Source organism: Ceratotherium simum, chromosome 2 (genome assembly GCF_057802395.1).
Source record: "Ceratotherium simum simum isolate JZ-2026a chromosome 2, ASM5780239v1, whole genome shotgun sequence".
Classification (NCBI taxonomy): Eukaryota; Metazoa; Chordata; class Mammalia; order Perissodactyla; family Rhinocerotidae; genus Ceratotherium; species Ceratotherium simum.
Window position 1 is genome coordinate 70258680 of NC_141901.1, and position 21959 is coordinate 70280638.

The following is a 21959-nucleotide window of genomic DNA, read 5'->3' on the forward strand; positions in this document are numbered from 1 at the left end:
CATTGTAAAATGGGGATGATAATAGTATCTCGTAGGGTTATTGTGAAGGCTAAATGATTTACTAAATATAAAGAATAATTAAGACGATGTCTAGCACACAAGAAACCGTGGAGGGGCTAGTTTTTATTACTATCATCATCTCTTTATTCACAACAATATCAATAATTTAATTTTTTAGGCCAATAGTATTATCTTGCACCAACTGTTAATTATTGGCAGAGATTCTTACACATGTTGTTAGGACATAGGTAGGCTCATGGTATGTAGTGATTCAACCACAGAGGTTTATGTCATCAAATGTCTTACAGAGAGTTTAAAATAACATAAACAAATTGGGGTTTGGAATTTAACACCTTAATCTGGACATAAAATGATATCATATCCATACACTCACTTGCATTTCTCTTGATTCTTTTCAGTCTGTCTTAACTCAGTTTCCTCTCCTCATGACGACACAGAATTCTTGGATGTTTGCACTGTCTTTCACATTTGTTTCCAGCATGTTGTCTGAATCGATTCCTTGTTTCTCAATTACAACCATTATGGAATCAAGATTAATAACCTGCTTGGTGAGTTTTGTCCACTTTGGAATCTGGAGCGTTGTACTCACTGTGGCCTGTCGGGCTCTAAATGCTCCAGTGGTGAGGGTCAAGGGCAGCAGCAGTGACTGGGCACCTGCCTGCCTTCGGGCTACCCCTGCCTGCTTCCATTATTTCTTCCCCTCTCCCAGGCATTTAACCATTGTTGAGGAGAGTCTGAAAGTGGATTTAAAGTTCACTAATATAACCCCTGTGCTTAGAACAATGCCTGGCACATTGGAGGTACTCAATAAATATTTGAGGAGTGAATAAAAATAGGGTAGGTCTGGTGGATGATGTTGCATTCTCCGAAACAGGCTGTAGTTGAAGGGTGGTGGAGAGGAAGAGCCCCTATCCACCGTACTCTCCTGTGGGGCTGGGCCCCCACCCCCACCACCTTCATTATCAGCCTCTTCACCTCATGGCACAGAGTAGCTGGGACAGCCTTTGCTTTAGGCTGTGGCTTTTGTGGCCATTGCATTTGATTTCACTAGTTACAACAGCTTGAGCACAGCTTATGGTTAAAAAAAAAAAAATGCGTCCTGGAAGGATTTTTATTCCTGGGCTCAGTGATCATTCCCTCAACATTCCTCTAGAAAATACTTAGTAGAGGCCCTTTCTATACCCAACACAGACCTAGGTAATGTAATACTGTAGACTTTCACAATCTAATGGGTATAAACCAACACTACCAAATAAAATACTGCATGAGAACAAGTGTCACAAGAATAGGATTCTATGTACCATATAATGTCAAACAGGATGATTGATTTTCAGTGAGGAGAACAGGAAGGCTTCAGAGCAGAGGTGGTATTCTGTCTATCACTGAAAGAATGAAGAACATTTCAATAGGCAGAGTGGTTATGTGTTATTAATACATACTGCGATTATAAAATAGCAACACTACACCATGTGTCATATATGTTTCATTATTAATTCAGCATCTAATTATGCCTCTGATTTTTCATTTGTTTGTCTGTGGTTCCTCATCCTCCACAGCCATGATCCTGAGCAACCTTAACCAAGAAACATTTATAGGTAAAAAACAAGTTGGCTTATAAGGGCATGTGCTGGGACACTGTTATAGGATTCAGTGGAAGTATTGCCCTTTATTCCTTCTTTTCTTTACCAAACCCATGAGCCACCTGTCCCAGATAACAGATTTTTGATGTTCATTCTTTCTCAGTTAATAATCGTATTTACTTTATTGCAAAAATAAATTACCATCTTTCTCTGAGAATATTTTCAAATATCATATTCCTCTCGACCAATGAAGAAGAGTGGAGAATATGGCAGATGTTTAATATATTTTGAAAAAAATTTAAGGGGAGGATGAGCTTGAGGAACTTTTCCAAATTCTGTCCCCATGATTTTACCCATTTATTCAGCTAATATTCATAGATTGCCTGCTATGTCTCAGCATAGATGACAGGAAGGGTATTCTTGACAGAGTTAAGTGTTACTAACATATACTCTATTCAGTAGAAACGCTGTACTTTTTTTCGTGTATGATGTGTGATCCAACATCTAAATAAATGCTTTAGTTTTGGTCGTTTGTTTTCCCTACAGTGTTGATGAGTCCCATTACTCAAGGAGCACTTAACGGTAAGAAGCTAGTAGCATAGGGGGACATGCATTTAATGGTATTTATTGAGCAACTTCTATGAATCACGTACTGTACATAATAGTTGATGTTTTGAGTAATTTAGTTTTCTGACAATGACAATCAGTCGAAGACAGAAAAGAGGGGAGCAGTTTTAAAGTTAAGAATAAAATGTTATTTTTGTTCTGAAAAGGATAAGGAGGATGTAGGAAGAAGGCGGACAAAACAAGTTGAAGACCAGATTCCTGACTGGAAGGAATTCAAAGCGTCCACCTGAGAAATGTCCACTTAAACAACACAGACAGAGGACCTGCTCCCTGCTGGAGGGTGTAAAAGGTGACTTATTCCTAAGGGCCGCTCCGCCCGTCCTGCCGCAAGCCGCACGGGGTAGCTAACACGTCCTGCAACGTCGGGGACAGCCCTTATGCCGAGGCGCAGCTGACAGCCAGCAGCCGCCCCCACCTGCTGCGGGCGCCTTGCCCCGCCCCCCGGGCGCGCGGGCCAATGGGCTGGGCCCCAGGGGGCGGGCCGCGGCCCGGCGGGAGGTGCGAGGCCAGGGGGCGGGGCGGCCGCGGCCGGCGCGGCGGTGGCGGCTGCTGCAGGGGCGGCGGCAGCGGCTTGGCCGGGCGTCCGCGGGCCGTGGGGGATGGGGGCGGCGAGCTCCAGACGTCGGCGGCGGCGGTGGCGCTGAGTGTTGGGCGGGCGTCCGCGTCCGGGACGCGGGATGGAGCGCCGCGGTGAGTGTGGGGCGGCGGCGGCGGCTTGGGGCTGGGTCACCCGCTGCGGCCGCCCGCGAGTTGCGGTCCAGAGTACGGGCGGCCCATGGAGCGGTCCCGAGCGGAGGTGGCTCCGGGCTGCGCCAGTGACCGGGCCGGGGTCCTCGTGGCTCATGGTCCTCGGGGAAGGGTCCGAGCGGGGCTAGGGGCGCGCCGGGCGCGGCGGAAGCGGAGGAGCCGCGAGGGCGCGGGCGGGCGGTGCGCAGACCCCGCGGACCCCGAGTGGGTGCCCTGAGTGAGGCGACGCCACCCCGGCCGCCGGGGAGAGGCTCGACGGGCAGACTTTCCTCCCTTTCCAGGCCCCCTCGAGAGCCCTGCAGCCCCTCTCCCTGCCCTAACCACACACCCTCATCTGCCTCCTTATGGAATTCAGCGGCTCCTTTACCGCCCCCCACCCCGCGCATTGGTTTCCTGCACCGGGTCTTGAGCTGCGCCTTCCTCACTTGGAATCTTTTTGGAAGTTTGGTGGCGTTGTCTGAAGTTTCAGTCTGACAAATGCAAGGGCTGAGATAAAATAACAGACATCTCGTGTCCACATCTACCTTATCACACTTCGCCTCACCTAGGCCCAGGCTGTTTATTATTTTGGGGAGGGGGGAAACTAAAGGTAGAAAAGCACTCTCCTCTTTCTATCCGAGTGCCCCCCTCTGGTGCCTTTCTGTCCCTCTCTCCACACACCCCCCCCACTCCTCCTCTCTCTTCCCTCTGTAGCTGTCCCTTCACCATACCCACCCCACACCCCCGCACCCCCTGCCCCATCCACCTTTTCCCAGCCGTGGTCTTAGGGCAGGTCTTGTGCTTTGCAAAATAGGAATTGACCGGGGCGAGGGGCGCGGGGGGGATTGCTCCTACTACGAGGAAAACATATCCCTGTGATTTTGTTTCCCTGGATGTCCCAGGACCCTGGTGCTCGGGGGAGAGCCTTCCTTTGGCCCTCCTTGACTTTGAGCCGCTCTGACATGTCCGGGATCTGTCTCGCTTTTTCACCACCACCCCTCTTTAGAGGCTTGTGAGGTTTGTTTACCACCACCCCCTACATTGGGTTTTTTGGATCTTTGACATCCTCTGTCTTCTAAGGGTGGATCTTTTGGGGGTGTTAGGAGGTGTTTTGTGAAAGTTCTAATACCGCAGTGGAGCCAGAATAGCCGAGGAGCTTGTTGTTCCACGTTTACCTTTTCCTTTCCTCTTCTTTTTTGGGGATCGACTTCACCCCCTTATTAAGTTTGGGGAAGGAGGTTTCCTCTTCAAGGAAAAGATCTCAAAATTAGATATGAAATGAATATTTAGAATGAGTAAAGAAATCACAACAAATTATGAGAATCTTGGAGATGTAGATCCCTTTCTTCAGAGATTTCTTTAGGCAGTTTGCCAGAAATGGGTACTTAGAAATGCTTCCTGATGGAAGGAGCTGTGCAGGTGAGGAAGCCTGACGCTTAGGCTTCATTAGCTTTAGGGTACAAACAGCTCTGGTCTCGTGATTCTAAGAGTTTAAGAGTGAACTTGAAGGAAAGTAAGATAGGCCTGGGTAGAAAATGTTTGAGTCCCCAAATTGGCAGGAAATAGAACTTTGGCTGGGATGAAGAAAGCACTGTTCAGCAAATCCACGTGGCGGGTCACTCCCGTTCTGCCTACCTCCCTAAAATAGAACATCCACCTAAATTATCAGCTCCTTTACTTCCCAGCTGTAAAAGCCCTTGACCTAGGAAAGTGGGCTTCTACAACCACTGCTGTTGGTGCTAGGGGTTAGTACTATGTTACAAAACTCATGCCCAGAAGGCACCCTGGAAGGATTTTCATTCCTGTACCATTGGTGATTCATTCAGCATCCACTCAGAAAATTTACTGTGATCTCACTTTGTATTATACAGGGTCCTGTGGAACTTGCAGTCTGTTGGGTAGAAGTGGACAATTCTGAATCAATAGAGCCCAAGGCATAATACCTTGGGTTACCCAAGAAAAGTATGTTAAATATCCTACAGGAAAGTAGAGGGATAATTTATTTTCAGTGGAGGGAATGAAAAGGCTTCTTTGAAGAAGTTGAAGAAGTGATGTTTTGTGTGATATTGAAGTTAAGAGAATGATTTTAGTAATCACAGAAGGCAGAAGGGCCCTTCTAGGCAGAGTTGCTGGTGTCCCTGATGCATACCATGATGTCACTGATCAGGTTGCATGATTCTGCTTTAAAGGCTATTTTGTTTGTTTTTAATTTCCCACCTCACCTCCAGCATCGTGATGAGCCACAACACAAAAAGACACATTCATGTGTAAAGAAAGAAGGAGGTTTAAAAGGAAGAGTAGGAACACATTTGGGTATGAGGAGGATTTTTGTGGAGGGTTTGTACTTCCTTCTTTGACTTGATTATTACTCTGATAAGCAAAAGAGCCATTTGATGTTACTGCCTCCCTAGATAAGAATTTTTCTTTTTCTTAATGTTCCAGTATTTGTTGCTGAGAAAGTTTTCAAATACCATGTTTTTCCTTTCTAAGGAAGAGGATGGAAAATGTTTTGAAAAGTATTAAGGGAGGGAGTGAGTTTGAAGGACTATTCATATGAAACTGCCTATAATTTTTTTTTTCTTTGCTGAGGAAGATTCGCCCTGTGGTAACATCCGTCATCAATCCTCTTCTTTTGGCTTGAGGAAGATTCACCCTGAGCTAACATCTGTTGCCAGTCTTCGTCTATTTTGTATGTGGGTCGCTGCCACAGCATGGCTTCTGATGAGTGGTGTAGGTCCACGTCTGAGAACCAGGGTTCCAAAGCAGAGGGTGCCAAACTTAACCACTAGGCTACCGGGCCAGTGCTGGGAACCTCCTATACTTTTACTTATAATTTATTTATCTAATATTCATTGAGCACCAGTGTGTTATGAGATTTTTATACACTTTGAGTTTTGACAAATGTATACACCCATGTAATCACTACCATAATTAAGATAATAGAGCATTTCCATCACTCTGAAAAGTTCCCTCATGCTCATTTAGAACTCCCCCAACCCCCACACCACAACCCTTGTCCCCAGGCAACCATTGAGGCTTTTTGTTACTAAAGATTAGATTAATCTTTTCTAGAATATCATGTAAATGCAATCATACAGTGTATATTCTTTGTGCCTGACTTCTTTCATTTAGCATAATATTTTTGAGATTCCTCCATGGTTTTTGCTGTATCATGGATATTTGTTGTTAAGTAGTAGTCCACTGTAAGGCTATATATCACAATTTGTTTATCCATTTATCTGTGGATGGACATGTGGGTTGTTTCCAGTTTTTGACTATCATGGAAAAAGTTGCTATGTACATTTGTGTACAGGTTTTTGGGTGAATGTATGTTTTCATTTCTTTTGGGTATACAGTCATGTGTCGCTTAATGATGTTTTGGTCAACCACAGACTGCATATACAATGTAGTCCCACAAGATTATTGCCATATAGCCTAGGCGTGTAGTAGGTGATACCATCTAGGTTTGTGTAAGAATACTGTATGATGTTTGCACAATGACCAAATTGCCAAAGATTTCTCAGAACGTATCCCAGACTTAAGTGATGCATGGCTGTATAAAAGAGTAGAATTGCTGGGTTGTATGGTAAAAATGTATGTTTAACTGTATAGGAAACTGTCAGGATAATTTTCAGAGCGGTTGTGTACCTTGTGTAGCAGCAATGTGTGAGTTTCAGTTGCTCGACATCCTACCCAAATTTGGTATTTCAGTCTAGCTAAAATTAAGAATTCTAGTAGATATTTAGTGGTATCTCATTGTGGTTTAAATGTGCATTTCCCTGACAGTAATGATGTTGAGCACTATTCCATGTGCTTATTGGCCAGTTGTGTATCTTCTTTTGCGAAGTATCTGTTCAAATATTTTACTCATTAATTTATTGGGCTGTTTTCTTATTATTGAGTTGTAGGAGTTCTTGATATAATTTGGATACAAGTCCTTTGTCAGATATTTTCTCCTAATTTGTGGCTTGTATTTCATTTCTTTTTTTTTTTAAATTAATTAATTAATTATTTATTTGTGAGGAAGATCAGCCCTCAGCTAACAACTGCCAATCCTCCTCTTTATGCTGAGGAAGACTGGCTCTGGGCTAACATCCGTGCCCATCTTCCTCTACTTTACGTAGGATGCCGCCACAGCATGGCTTGACAAGCGGTGCATCGGTGCGCGCCCGGGATCCGAAGCTGGGCCGCCAGCAGCGGAACCGCTACGCCACCGGGCAGCCCCTGTATTTCATTTCTTAACAGTTGTCTTTCAAAGAGCAGAAGTTTTAAATTTTGTTGAAGTCCAGTTTACTGATGTTTTCTTTTATGGTTCTTGCTTTTTGGTGTCTGTCTGAGAAATTGTTCCCTAGATTTTCTCTCATGCTTTCTTTTAGAACAGGGATCCTCAAAATTTAGAATTACAATCTTAAAGGACCAGATTGTAAATATTTTAGGCTTACAAGCTATAGCACCTCAACTACTCTACTCTGCTGTTGTAGCTCAAAAGCAGTTATTGACATACATAAACAATTGGGCATAGCTGTGTTTCCCCAAAACTTTTATTTATAAAAACAGGCAGCTGCCCCCTCCGACTCCTGAATTTAAAAGACAGATAGTTTTAGGTTATATGTTTAGGTCTATGATACATGTTGAGGTGATTTTAGGGTATGCTGTGAAGTAAGGATTGAGGATTATTTTTTTCTCCTATGGATATGAAGTTATTTCAACATGATTTATTGAAAAGACTACCTTTTCCCCTATTGAATTACTTTGGCACCTCTTGAAAATCAGTTAGCTGTCTATATGTGGATCTATTTCTGGACTCTTTTCTATTCTGTTGATCTCTGTCTCTCTTTATACCAGTATCACACTGTTTTGACTACTGTAGCTTTATAATAAGTCTTGAAATCAGGCAGTGTTAAGTCCTCCAATTTTGTTCTTTTTCAAAATTGCTTTGGCTATTCCAGATCTTTTACATATTTATACACGTTTTATACTCAGCCTGTCAGTTTCTACAAAAAATCCAGGAGGGATTTTGTTTGGGATTGCTTGAAACTAGATCAATTTGAGGGAAATTAAAGTCTTAACAGTGTTGAGTCTTCCAATCCATGAACATGGTATACTTGTCGATTTATTCAGTTCTTTAATTTCTTGCACTAATTTTTTGTAGTTTTAAATTTAGGATCTTGCACATGTTTTGTTAAATTTATTCCTAAAAATATCTTGTTTTTTGATGTTATTGTAAATGGTATTAGTGTCTAAAATTTCAGTGTCCAATTGTTTGTTGTTAGTATATAGAAATAAAATTTATTATAGTATATTGATCTTGTGTTCTGTGATCTTGCTGTATTCATTTATCAGTTGTAGTAGCTTATTTATAGTTTCCTTAGGATTTTCTCAGTATGCAAACATGTCAGCTTGGAATAAAGTGTTTCACTTCTTCCTTTTCTTTTTTTTTTTTTTTTAATTTAATTAATTAATTAATTAATTAATTTTTTATCCCCCAAAGCCCCAGTAGATAGTTGTATGTCATAGTTGCACAGCCTTCTAGTTGCTGTATGTGGGACACGGCTTCAGCATGGCCGGAGAAACAGTGCGTCGGTGCGTGCCTGGGATCTGAACCCAGGCCACCAGCAGCGGAGCGAGAACACTTAACCGCTAAGCCACGGGGCCGGCCCATCACTTCTTCCTTTTCAATCTGAATGTGTTTTATTTCTTTCTCTTGTTCTAGTGTGCTGGCTAAGACGTTCTTCATTAACAATATTGATCCTTATCTTAAGGGGAAAACATTGTCTCTTTCATCATTAACTGTGATGTTAGCTGTAGATTTTTTGTAGATGCCTTTTATCAGGTTGAAAAAAATGTTTTCTATTCCTACATTGCTGACTGCTTTAATCATGAATGGATACAAAATTTTGTCAGATGCTTTTTTTGCATCTATTGAGATGATCATATGGTTTTTCTCTATTGAATATTAAACTAAGCTTGTATTCCTGGGACAAACCCTTCTTGGTCATAATGTATTATCCTTTTCATATATTGTTGTATTTGACTTACTAATACTGTGTTAAGAAATTTGGTCTGTGGTTTTCTTGTAATGCCTTTGTCTGGTTTTGGTATCACGGTAATGTTGACCTCATAAAATGAGTTGGGAAATATGCTTGCCTCTTGTGTTTTCTGAGAGTTTTTGTAGGATTATTTTATCTGGTTCAATAGATTTTATCAGTGATGCCATCTGGGTCTGCAGTTTTCTTTGTGAGACGTTTTAAATTATGAATGCAGTTTCCTTAATGCGTATAAGGCTATTCAGATTTTCTATTTTTTGTGTTAGGTTTGGTCATTTGTGTCTTTCAAGGAATTTTTCCATTTCATTTGAGTTGTTGAATTTTTTGGCAAAGTTGTTTGTGACATTCCCTGCTACCCTTTTAATATCTGTAGGGTCTGTACTGATGTCCCTTCTTTAATTTACGGTATTAGTAATTTGCATTTTCTCTCTTTACTTTTTGATCAGTCTAGCTAGGTTTTTATCTATTTAATTGATCTTTTCAAAGAACTAGCTTTTAGTTACATTGATTTTTCTTTGTTGTCTATTTTCTATATCACTGATTTCTGCTCTTGCCATTATTTTCTTCCTTTTATTTACTTTGTGTTTAATTTGGTCTTTGTTTTCTAGCTTCTTAAAGTGGAAGCTTAGATCATTGATTTTAGAGCCTTCTTTCTTTTTAATAATGCATCTAAAGCTATATATTTCTGTAACCATTGCTTTTACTGTGTAACTTACACATTTTGAAATGTTGTGTTTTCATTTTCATTCAATTGAAAATACTTTCAAATTTCCTTTGTGGAAATTTGACCCGTGGATTATTTAAAAGTAATTTACAAATATTTGGGGATTTCCCAATTATCTTACTGTTATTGATTCCAAATTTGATTTTATTTGGGTCAGAGAACATACACTATATGATTTCAGTCCTCTTAAATTTACTGGGAACTGTTGTATGCTCCCATATATACTCTTAGTGAATATTTTATGTGCATTTGAAAAGAATGTGTATTCTGCTATTGTTGGGTGGAATTTTCTATAAATATCTATCAGGTCAAGTTGGTTGATAGCATTGTTCAAGTTTTCTATATCCTTACAGATTTTCTGTTATTTGTTCTATCAGTTAATGAGAAAGGATTGTTGAAATCTTAACTGTCATTGGGATTTGTCTATTTTTCTTTACATTTTTGTCACTTTTTGCATCATATATGCTGGAGCTCTATATTTAGATGCATACACTTTTAGGATTATGTCTTTATGATGAATTGACTGATTTATCATTATGAAGTATTGTTCTTTATCCTTGGTAAAACTTCTTGTCTGATGTAATAGAGTTGCTTCTGCTTTCTTATGATTAGTATTTGCATGGTGTATCTTTTTCTGTTGTTTTACTTTCTTTTTATTGAGGTAACATATAAATCCAGGTGTACATCATTATATTTCAACTTCTGTATGGACTACATCGTGTTCACCACCAAAAGTCTAGTTGCCTGTTTTACTTTCAGTCTATCTGTGTCTTTATATTTCAAGTCTGTTTCTTTTCTTTCTTTTTGTTTTTGTGAGGAAAATTAGCCCTGAGCTAACATCTGATGCCAATCCTCCTCTTTTTTTGCTGAGGAAGATTGGCCCTGGGCTAACATCTATGCCCATCTTCCTCTACTTTACATGAGATGCTGCCACAGCATGGCTTGACAAGTGGTGCATCGGTGCACACCCGGGATCCAAACCTGCGAACCCCGGGCCGCCGCAGCGGAGCGTGTGCACTTAACCACTATGCCACTAGGCCGGCCCCTCAAGTCTGTTTCTTATAGGCAATATGTAGTTGAGTCTTACTTTTTTATTCAATATGACAATCTCTGCCTTTATAGGGGTGTTTAGAGTATTTATATTTAATGTAATTATTATATGATTGAATTTAAGTCTATTATCTTGCTGTTTGCTTTTAATTCATCTCATCTGTTCTTTGTTTCTTTTTCTTCTTGTCCTGCCTCTTTTGGATTGATTAATTTTTCGAAATTCCATTTATGTCCACTATTGGCTTACTAACTGTACCTCTGAAGGTTTTAATATGCATTTTAACTTATTATACCTTCAAATAATATTATGCTATTTCACATGTAGTGTAAGAACCTTACTGTATACTTTCATTTCCCTCCTTCCTTACTTTGTGCTATTGTCATACATTTTACTTTTGTATGTTTTGTAAATGCCATAACACATTGTTTTTCTTTTAAATATCATTTTTTTAAAAAAAGAAATGTACAAAATAAGGGTTGTTTTGAAGCTTCTTTGTGGTGAGTCTAGAATACATTTTTTTTTTTTTTGAGGAAGATTAGCCCTGAGCTAACATCCGATGCCAATCCTCCTCTTTTTGCTGAGAAGGATTGGCCCTGGGCTAACATCCATGCCCATCTTCCTCTACATTGTATGGGATGTTGCCACAGCATGGCTTAACAAGTGGTGTGTTGGTGCACGCCCGGGATCCGATCCTATGAACCCTAGGCCGCCGAAGCGGAGCCCACGCACTTAACCACTACGCCCCTGGGCCGGGCCGACCCTCTAGAATACCATTTTTATTAGGGCTAGGTTAGATGTACTACTAACACATGTCCTTCTGGGATCTATCCTTGAGTGTTCAATAGGTCTCTCTACTCTAGCTGGTGAAAACTCAGAGGTCTCCCAGCCCTGTGGGAGCCCTGGGAATTGTTCAGCTACAGCTCCCTGGACATTCTTTGCCCATCCTTGTGGAGTTTCGCCCTACACATGTGCAGCTTTGTATTCAAAGAAGAAAATTAAGGAATTGCCTATGCAAATTTCTGGAGCTCTTCCTCTGCCTTGCTCCTTCCTCTCTGGTACTCTGTTCTACAGATTCCAGCTGCCCCAGTCTCCTTGAACTGTAATCCTTGTCTCCTCAACTTAACAAAAGTACCATGCTTGGCTTCCCTCTTCCTGTGCCATGGTCTAGAATGTGCCTCCAGGCAGAAAGTTGGGGCAGTTGTAGGGCTTATATCATTTGTTTGTGATCCCATCTCTCAGGGATCACAGTCCTGTGCTGTCTGTAGTCCAGTGTCGGAAAACAATACATTGGAAGGGCAAATCTGGTCTCATTTATTCCTGCACTTGATATATGTAAAATTTCAAGGCTTTTTTAATCTAGAGATTTTATTTCCATCCTTTACCTTGCAACTTATTTGTTTGAGAAATTGTGTTGTTTGCTTTATAAAACGGCTCACAGTTTAGATTTTGCTGAGCGCATTCTGTGATGTAATTTAACATGTTCCTCTGTCCTCTATCTTCTATGTTAGTCATAAAGTGGTAATTGGATCTAGAGTAGGGTTTCTCAGCCTTGACACTATTGATCATGTTGGGACAGATAATTCTTTGTTAAGGGTGGAGGTGGGAGGTTTGGGAAGGGCTCTCCTGTGCCAGTAGGATGTTTAGCAGCATCCTTGGCCTCTACCCACTAGATGTCAGTACAATCTCCTCCCTAGTTGTGACAATAAAAAATGTTTCCAGACATTGTAAAATGTTTTTAGATCCATATTCTGTTATGAAAAGTAGGCTACCTAAACTACAGAATCAACTTCCGGAATATGAAGACAGCTATCTAGCAAAAATAACAATACTGACTATATTAACACTGCAGAGAACACATGAAAAAGATTTTACCAATATGCAAGTTGAGGCTTCACAGAATGGCTGACTCAAGAACAACATTATAGAGGATGTGAATTTCTGTTTGAGAAGGAAAAAGTACCAGAGACAATAATAATATAAAATGGTAAAAACACAAGTAGTTTCTTTTCAATTATATGTTGCTTCTGTAAATGTTTTTCTGCAACTTGTTGAGCAACATTTTAAGATGTTGGACTTTGACAATACATATACAGATGGTTTTACTTTTTCTTGTTTTTGAACACTTTACAGTTTAATTATAAATGAAGAATTTTGAATTTGCAGAAAGGTATTATTGTAATAATGTACTTTTCATACTTGAAACTTATTTGTGTGATATAAAATTACTTTAAACAAAATGCAAGTTGGGAGATTAATAAAATAATCCTTTTAATTTAAAAGTGGAACTACCATTTTTGTGAATGTTTCCAAATGTCATTATCCTCCTTACTGAGAAAGAAGGGTGAAGAAGATGACAGATAATTAATGTATTTTTTGAAAGATTTAAGAGAAGGATTGGGGTTAAGAGACTTCCCAAATTTCTCTCAGATAACTTTACTTAAAATATAACTGTCTAATATTAATTGAAGACCCACTCTGTGTTAGGTTCTATGCGCTATAGTTGGCTGTTTTAAGATGGTTTGGAGGTAGATCTGGTAGGAAGGGTCTTAAGATTAACCCTGAGCAGATCCAAGGGGCAGACCTTCCTCCCTTGAGCTCTCTGAGGGTTGCCCTGCCCCTTGGCCTTCAGAATCCTTTCCTCTCTCCCCATTGGTGTCCTTCACTTTAGTCATCAGTGGTTTCCATGGTGAGTGTCCATGGTGCATCATTCTCCTCCAGTGGGGTTTAAAGGAACATTTGGTTTTTAGGGGTTTTCAGAATTTCTAGTGCTTTTGATCTTGGTACAGTTATGTTTAAGGCTTCATGGGTAAGTTTTTAAAAATTAAGTCTGCAAAATAATTGTAGAGCCTAGGTAATCAAGGAGCCTGGGGTTTTCATACTTATTTTTTCCAAGTAGCAAGGTAGGAGCCTGATGGCTTCACTTCTCTAGAACTGCTTGTGTGTGAGAGGTGTCCCCTTTCCCTCTCTGTCAGTGAGTAGTCTATCTCTTTCTGTCTATCATCTCTCTCGGTCTCTCTTATCTTCCTTATTCTGTCTCCATCTTATTTTCTCTTTCTCTGCCTCCACTTGTCTCTGCATCTTTCTCAGTCTTCTTTTCCTCTCTTTCTCTCCTCTCCACAGTTGTTTCTCACCTTCTCACATCTCTCTTTGTCTCTCTCTCACTGCTTTTTCTGTCCCTCCTGTGTGCTCCTTTCTGTCTCCGTCACACCACCACCTCCACCCCACATACCCTTTCTTCCCATCAGGACCTTGTTCAAGACATTGTCAGTGACATTGCCAGTTCCACTTTAACAAGGAACACAGTCTTCTTTATTAGGGAGAATAGTGGATAAGATAGCACAAAATAATTAATGTATTTTAAAATAGATGTAAGGGGGTATTTGAGGTTGAGTGACCTCCTCATATTTCTTCCCCAAACCTTACATATGATTTAATCAGGGTTGCACTTCTCCAGCCCCCTTTTGGTCTGGGGGACTGCTGACCTCTCCTCTGATTGGTTTGTTTCAGTTCAGGGCATCATTGGTTTCCACAGTGAGAGTCCATGGTGCGTTTTTCTTCTTAAGTGTGGTTAGAAGGATAGTTTGGTTTTGAGATTTCCTGAGTATCTGTGGCATGTCCTTGGTACTGTTTTTTTTTTTTTTTTTTAATTTATTAAGCCTTTATTAAATACCGTCCTAAAGGTCCAAGACACTACTATGACCTTAGTTAGGACTGAAATGTATGTGCAAGAATGGCACATATCAAAATATAAGCTGATTAGTTCAAATCCAAGAAAATTTGAAATAGAACCTCATATTAACTTGATGTAGTCAGTGTTTGGGCCTTGAAGGGGTAAATTTGTGTAAGTTGTGTCTGAAAAATCCAGTGTGGAGCTAAAGTAACCAAGGAGCTAAGTATTTTCATATTTATCTTTTCCAAGGAGCACCTGAGGGGCCAAATTTGCTTTATTTTCTCAACATTGTTTTTCCTGTAAGGGTCCAAAGATATGAGAGATATCTCTTCTCTTTGTCAAGGAGTATTTTCTCCCTCTCATTACTTCACTTGTTGGCTCTATCATGCTCACTTTTTCTGTCTCTGTAAGTAGGTAGTCTCCTGCCTTCTCTCTTTTATCTCTCATTCTTATTTTCTCTTTCTGCCTTCATCAATTTCTGCCCTCCTGCCTCTCTCTCTCCCGCTATGTCCACATCCCCATTTTCTTTCTCCTTCTCCTCACACTCTGCTGTCTTTTCCCGAGCTCCCCCATGTGTGATCATTTTCTATCTGCCTCCACGGCTACCCACAGCCATGCTCCCCATGTGCCTTCTGTTCCTCCATCAGTTCCTTCTGAATGTTCCTGCACTGAGATAAAGGATATTGCTTGTTCCAGTGAGTACTATGATATGGAAGTTATGTGCTTTCGGCCCCTGCTGCTTTCTTTAATTATTCCACCTTTCTCAGACATTTTTCTCATTCTGAGCGAGTTGGAGAGTGCAAATGAAGAAAGTAATATAGGTCTAAGTGGAAAATATTACCCTCCACAGAGGGCAGAGTAGTTGGCAGGTTTGGAGGTCGAGCCAGGCGTGTGTTACACTTCACCTGTGTGGGGGCCTGTTTTGGTTTTGTTTTCTTAAAGGAGTTGGAGAGGAACAGGGTGGTCAAAAGAAGTACCTCATAAGAAATGCAGATTGCTCATCCGAGAAACTCCTGTTAGCCAGATCTGGTCATCAGGTGGCAGGTTTCTAAGGGTCGCTCCGCCTGTCCTGCCGCAAGCCGCACGGGGTGGCTAACACGTCCTGCAACGTCGGGGACAGTCCTCAGGCCGGGGCGCAGCTGACAGCCAGCAGCCGCCCCCACCTGCTGCGGGCGCCTTGCCCCGCCCCCCGGGCGCGCGGGCCAATGGGCTGGGCCCCAGGGGCGGGCCGCGGCCCGGCGGGAGGTGCGAGGCCAGGGGGCGGGGCGGCCGCGGCCGGCGCGGCGGTGGCGGCCGCTGCAGGGGTGGCGGCAGCGGCTTGGCCGGGCGTCCGCGGGCCGTGGGGGATGGGGGCGGCGAGCTCCAGCCCTCGGCGGCGGCGGCGGCGGCCCTGAGTCTTGGGGGATGGAGCGGGATGGAGTGTTGCGGTGAGTGGGGGGCCGCGACGGCGGCGGCGGCTCGGGGCTGGGTCACCCGCGGCGGGCGCCCGCGGGTTGCCGTCCAGGGTCCGGGCGGCCCACGCGGCGGCCCCGAGCGGAGGTGGCTGCGGGCTGCGCTGAGGGCCGGCAGCCGGGGTCTTCGAGGAGGGGTCGGAGCGGGCGAGGGGCGCGGCAGGAGCGGAGGAGCGGGGAGGGCGCGGGCGGTGGCCTGAGCAGATGCTGATGGTGATGAGAAAAGCAAACACAGAGCACGTTCCCCGTCCGCGTCCTGTTCTGAGAGCTCTCCACATTTTGATTTCCTTTCTCCTCACGACAGGTCCGAGATTATTTAACTCATTTTTCACACAAGGAAACTGAGGTTAAAAACCTGGCGGAGCACACAGACTAGTAATGGGCAGAGGGCGGATTTAAGCCCAGGCAGTTCTGCTCCGATCTGCTCTTGACCGCTACCGAGTCTGGTCGTCCTTCGGATCCCGGGCCGCTCCCGTCTGCCTGACGGCGGTCCTCACTCCAGCGGGCTTAGGATCTCCGCGGGGCGTTGTTCTCCTCCTCTCTTTTGGGCTGGGGAGGGGTGTTTGGTTCCAAGGCCTCCCCAGTCTCAATGTTTTTTCCCAATTCTGTTGTGGACGTGTTTGGGGCTTGATGGTTTTTGGTTGTTTTTTTAATTTCATTTTGACGGGTGAGCTCAAGTCTGAGATGCTTCAAGCTGGAGCCCCAGTGACTGACGAGCCTCGTGTCGCCTTGTTTACCTTTTTTCACTCTCTTTCTCAAGAAGAAATTGATCTTATACCTTTGCGGAGGGCAGGACTTTTAGCTGCTGAAGGCGAGAGCTGAGCGCCCCTTCCCCTCTCTCCGGCTGTCTCTGCGCCTGTATCTCTTGTCCGTCGCTGTCAGTGTCTGCTGCCCCTTTTGGTAGCTCCATTTTCTCCTGTATTTAAGTCCCGGGATGGGGTACGTGCTCTTTGACATTGGGGAAGTTTTAGTTGGTCAGGGGAGAGGCTGCCTGCCAGGAATGCTAGACATTCTGGAGGCGTGGGAGGTTAGGCAGCTTCCTCTTTTTTAAACGTGCTGGGTTCTAACTGCACAGGAATGAAGTGTATGTGCATTGCATGCCTTTCTTTAGAAATTACAGTTATTTGCATAATATTGATAAACCTTGTTGACATGCACCTATTCTGTTTTTGTGGAAGGTGCTTTTAAAAAATATAATCAAAGACCAGAATGAATTTTTCTTTTTTATTTTTTAATCTTTAAGTAGAATCTTACCAAATCAGAAATTGTGCTGAAATAGCAGACTTCTCAAATATCTGGCATTTTTTCCTGGTAGAAATAGTAAGATGGGAACTATTAAGTACAGATATTTGGAGCAGTTTTACACGTCAATTAGCGCAGTGCCTAAAATGAAAATACTTTTGTAATGATACATTTGTGGGAGAGGTACCTGGGACTTCGTTAATACAGGCTACAGAAGTCGGAAAAGCCACGTTTTGGGGGACTGGGAGCTTAGCGTTCCCATCTATAATGTACGTATTACTTAGAATTTAGAACATACAAACAAAGTACTTTTGCATAGTAATTTTCTGTTGGCTACAAAGTTCTTTGCAAAGTGGATAAAACAGGATTTTAATATTGATGGTTTGGAGTTGGAAGAGGTGCATGAGAATTAGGAGAGTTTCACAAATATTTTGCTCAACAATCTGTTTGCACAGGTCAAACTTCACTTGGAAGCCATTTAGTAGGTTTCCACATAGTCAGTTGAGTTTCTGGAATTGTTTCCATTCCTATAGTTCTTGCTCACAATCTACAGATATATTATAGTGAAACTACATCTTGTTCATTACTTAAATGTGTTAAAAAACAATTTACCACAATAAAATACTGCTAGTAATAATGGCTAACAGTTACTGAGTCTTCATGGTGAACCAGGCACTGTGCTAAGTGCTTTTCATATTATTATCTCATTTAATTAAATTGCCAGTTGCAATCTGTTAATAACTACATTTTACATTACCACCAACTAAAGGATGTTCATTTTGGCACATAGAAAAGTTAGTGTGGATGATCTTGGAAAGTGTGATTCCTCTAAACTTTCTCATTATCATAGTTCAGTTTTATGAAAGCTTGAGTTAGCTTTATGTTATTTAAAAATTTCTTTCAACTGTAATGTTTCCTTTTTGAAATATGAAAAGTAAAGTGTATGTAACAAATTAGTACATTACTCACCATAATGCTGACTCCAGGTAGAGTATTACTCTTTTTAGATCCTCCCTTCCCCACCATTTTTGTTTGTTTCTTTATGGATTTTCTTAGTCTTGACTAAAAATGTTTAAGCATTTTTGAAACACTTTTTACAACTTTGGGTTACTAATTTGACACTCAAAGTACACGCTTTTTGCTGAGACAGGTGAATTGTTTTATTTGAAACTTGTGATACGTCTTAAATTTTTATAGTCATCATTTTACTGCTGACAATGAGCAAATCTCTAATTTACTAAACTAAAAACCGTCAAAATTAATCAAAGTGACTTCATTAAGTAAGCTGCAAAAGTGGTAAGTTAATAGTCTTAATTAGTGATCTGTGAAAGAGCTGCCCAATGAGGCACTTGTGTTTTGTTTTTGTTGGTGGTGGGGAGACTAGGTATAATAATTGTGCTCAAAAGATTGTCCTAGGTTCATTTTAGAAATGACCTGTATATTTAAGGATTAATGTTAGGTTTGAAACTAGTTTAGATGTAGAAATTGCATTCTCAGAAATAATTTGAGATTAACAAGAGTATTGAATAAAGGAACTTTAAAAGCTATTAGAGAAGTGTTGGGACACCTTATTAATAATCAGAAGTAGAGAAACAATAATAGAAATCCAAGTCTGATTTCAATTTTATGTAAGCTTGCCTTTACTCAACTTCATATGCTTGGTTTTTTAAGATACTGTTTTAATGATAGATTTTTTTTTTTTTTGTGAGGGAGATCAGCCCTGAGCTAATCCTCCTCTTTTTGCTGAGGAAGACCGGCTCTGAGCTAACATCTATTGCCAATCCTCCTCCTTTTTTTTTTCCCCAAAGCCCCAGTAGATAGTTGTATGTCATAGTTGTACATCCTTCTAGTTGCTGTATGTGGGACGAGGCCTCAGCACGGCCAGAGAAGCAGTGCATCGGTGCGCGCCCGGGATCCGAACCTGGGCCGCCAGGAGCGAAGTGCGCGCACTTAACTGCTAAGCCACCAGGCCGGCCCTTAAAGATAGATTTTTAAAGGCCATTTATATTTTCCATTCAAAACAGCAATGTAGAGTTAACTATTTTTGTTTCTATAAATATTAATTGAAGCTTTATAAATTTATAAGCCCATTATTCATTCTGCAAAGTCATTATTCATTCTGCAAATAGTTTTGAGTGGCTCATCACTCCTATGCCAAGCACTGTGCTGTGAGCAGAGAACATGTGGTTAGCAAACAGACATGGTCTTGATTTTCTTGAGCTTATAGTCTCGATAGGAAGACATGAATCATCTATTTGAACTTCGATAAATGCAGTAGTGAAAAGTATAAGCTGCTATAAAGCATCTAACAGGAGATTCTGCTCATTGAGGGTGGTGGTTATGGGGACAGGGGTGGTCCAGGAAGGTTTTTTTGAGGAAGTGAGCGTTGAGCTGAGATCAGAATGAGTAAACAAAGAGGAAGGGGTAGTCCAGGCAAATGGAGCTGCATAAAGACAGGACCCTAAGTTAACAGTCGGTGTTTTTCAAGCTGTAGGTCATGACCCATTATGAGTATGAAACCAACGTGGTGAGTTGCAACCAGAGTTTTAAATAGAATACCTCTGAGTACATTACCTGGCTCCTTAGCTAGAATCTGTTTTATGTTTTATGCATTCCTACACACAAACATAACATACTTAACGTGTATACTGGCTTGTGATGTAAAATTATTTCCTACTGTGGATCACGGTAAACAAATATTGTTGGAAGAATGAGAAGGGTGTGTGGCAGTAATGTTTAGAGTGTTGGGAAAGAATTGTGACTCTAGATGACATTGAAGAGGTAGGTAGGATCCAGATGTCATATTGAACCTTGTAGTGTACCCTAGCTTCTCACTTGTCCTCTGGAAGAGTTTTGAGCAGAGAAATGACATGATGAGGTTCATGTTTGGAAAAGTGTACTCTCTACATTTGGAATGGGACAGGAATGGATGTGGAGAAATCATTAGGAAATTAGTAACAGTAGCTCAGACAAGAAATGATGGTAATTCACCTAGTGTTATAGTAGAGATAGAAGTAGATAGATTAAAGAGCTATAGGTTAAGAAGCAAAAGTCTATAGAGTTGGGTAAGGTATAGGAAAGAATAAATGCTACAATAATGTATTTTACACATGACCCAGAAATGAATGTTACATAAAACTTTCTACTGTAAATTTCACAGAAGTCCTTAGTAATTCTACCATTTGAAAGTATCCAAATGTTCAAGACAAAATATTTTAAAAATGTTTTAATGATAATGCTTGAGCTAATTTAATTCCTCCAATCATTTCCTTTTTGATTTTAAGAGATACAGACAAAATTAGTACTTTTAATTCTGGAGAGGTAAAATGTGAGGATGAAGAAGAAACAAACTGAGATTTTCTTGAGTTCCAGCTATGTGCCAGGATTAGATGTTTTAATAAGTGAAATCTTAATTTTATGTTCCCTTTTAATCTTCACACAAGCCTGTAAGCAAATTGTACAGGTTACAAGTTTAGAAAGTATTCAGCCAGGATTCAAATCTAAATCTTTCTCATTCCAAAAGATTGTGATTTTTAACTATACCATCCTGAAATTACCAAAAATATCGCTCTGATAGTCATACATTTATTTGCTCACCAATCAGGGTATGGGTAGATTAGTGGACATCCTTAGAACTTGTTTTCAACAAAGAAATATTCTTGATGAAACTTGGTAACCCAGAATGTATGTGTGTGCGTTATTATCGAGAACTAACTTTAATTGAACAACTTTTATGTGCTGGACACTTCTATGTCATTGTATCATTTAATGCTTACAATAATCTCATAAAGTAGGTGTTGTCAGGATGTTATTCCCATTTTATAAATATAAAGAGCATACCAAAGTGAAGAGATGATCAACAGCTTGTCAGGTCACACACAGCAAGTGATGGAGGGGGATTTTGAAAACAGGTTTTTTTTCAAAGCTCATGTTTCATCTTTATTTTTGAAAGTGATATCATGGAAGGAGAATATGTCCTTCCACTAAGTGACATTTCAGGACAACTTTTACCATTTAAAAAGTTCTGTACCTTAGCAGTTAAGAGGAACTTATTAAGAGTATGGATTTTGGCGACAAGGCGTACCTGGATTTAAGTACCAGTTCATCGTTTATCAGCTGAGAGCTTAGACAAGTTATTTAACCTCCACATGTCATGTTCCTTACTTGTGAAATGAAGAGAATAGTTGTTTGCATATCATAGAGTTGTCAAGAATACTGGCATTTAATAAATGGAAACTGCTACTATTAGTACTACAGTGTTTGTTGTTATTTTTAATAGAATACTGAGATGGGCTATGGGCTATTTGTGAAAACCTAGTATAATGTTTCCCTGGTTGATGTAGTGTTTGTGTTTCTCTCTCTCTTTTTTTTTTCTTGCCCCCTTAAGGATTTCAGTTTTTCTGACTGTGATATGAAAGGATGATTGCTCACAAACAGAAAAAGACAAAGAAAAAACGTGTTTTGCCACCAGGCCAGCTCTCTACTGATGCTACAACTTCTGAAATGGGGCTCAAGTCCGTAAGTTCCAACTCCATTTTTGATCCGGATTACATCAAGGAGTTGGTGAAAGATATCAGGAAGTTCTCCCATATGTTACTGTATTTGAAAGAAGCTATTCTTTCAGGTTTGTCAACTATTTTCTCTTAGCATTCTTACTGGATAGTTTGTAAAATTTTAAATGCCAGCCCAGCTACAGATAAGTGTGTACACAGTGGTGGGAACAGGGTATTCTGCTTTAGTGATTTTATGGCTTTTTTTTTTTTTTTCCAAATGTTTGATGTTTACAGTGTAAACTGTTTTATAGTCAGATATGTATAGTA

The 21959-nt window shown here is 41.0% G+C and overlaps 1 protein-coding gene across 2 annotated transcripts in view; it reads left to right on the forward strand.

Annotated features, from left to right (window-relative positions):
- The first annotated feature begins 2816 nt into the window (after nucleotides 1-2816).
- Nucleotides 2817-21959, forward strand: part of ARHGAP29 (Rho GTPase activating protein 29) — a 73143-nt gene continuing 54000 nt past the window's right edge. The window contains exons 1-2 of one of the 2 annotated variants that reach the window (XM_004420818.3): nucleotides 2817-2918; nucleotides 21527-21763. In XM_004420818.3, coding sequence (XP_004420875.1) covers nucleotides 21559-21763 — 205 coding nt within the window. In that variant the 5' untranslated portion in view covers nucleotides 2817-2918; nucleotides 21527-21558. Of the gene's footprint in view, nucleotides 2919-15764; nucleotides 15874-21526; nucleotides 21764-21959 lie in introns of those variants that run through there. The other variant, XM_087447114.1, reaches the window with a different exon arrangement.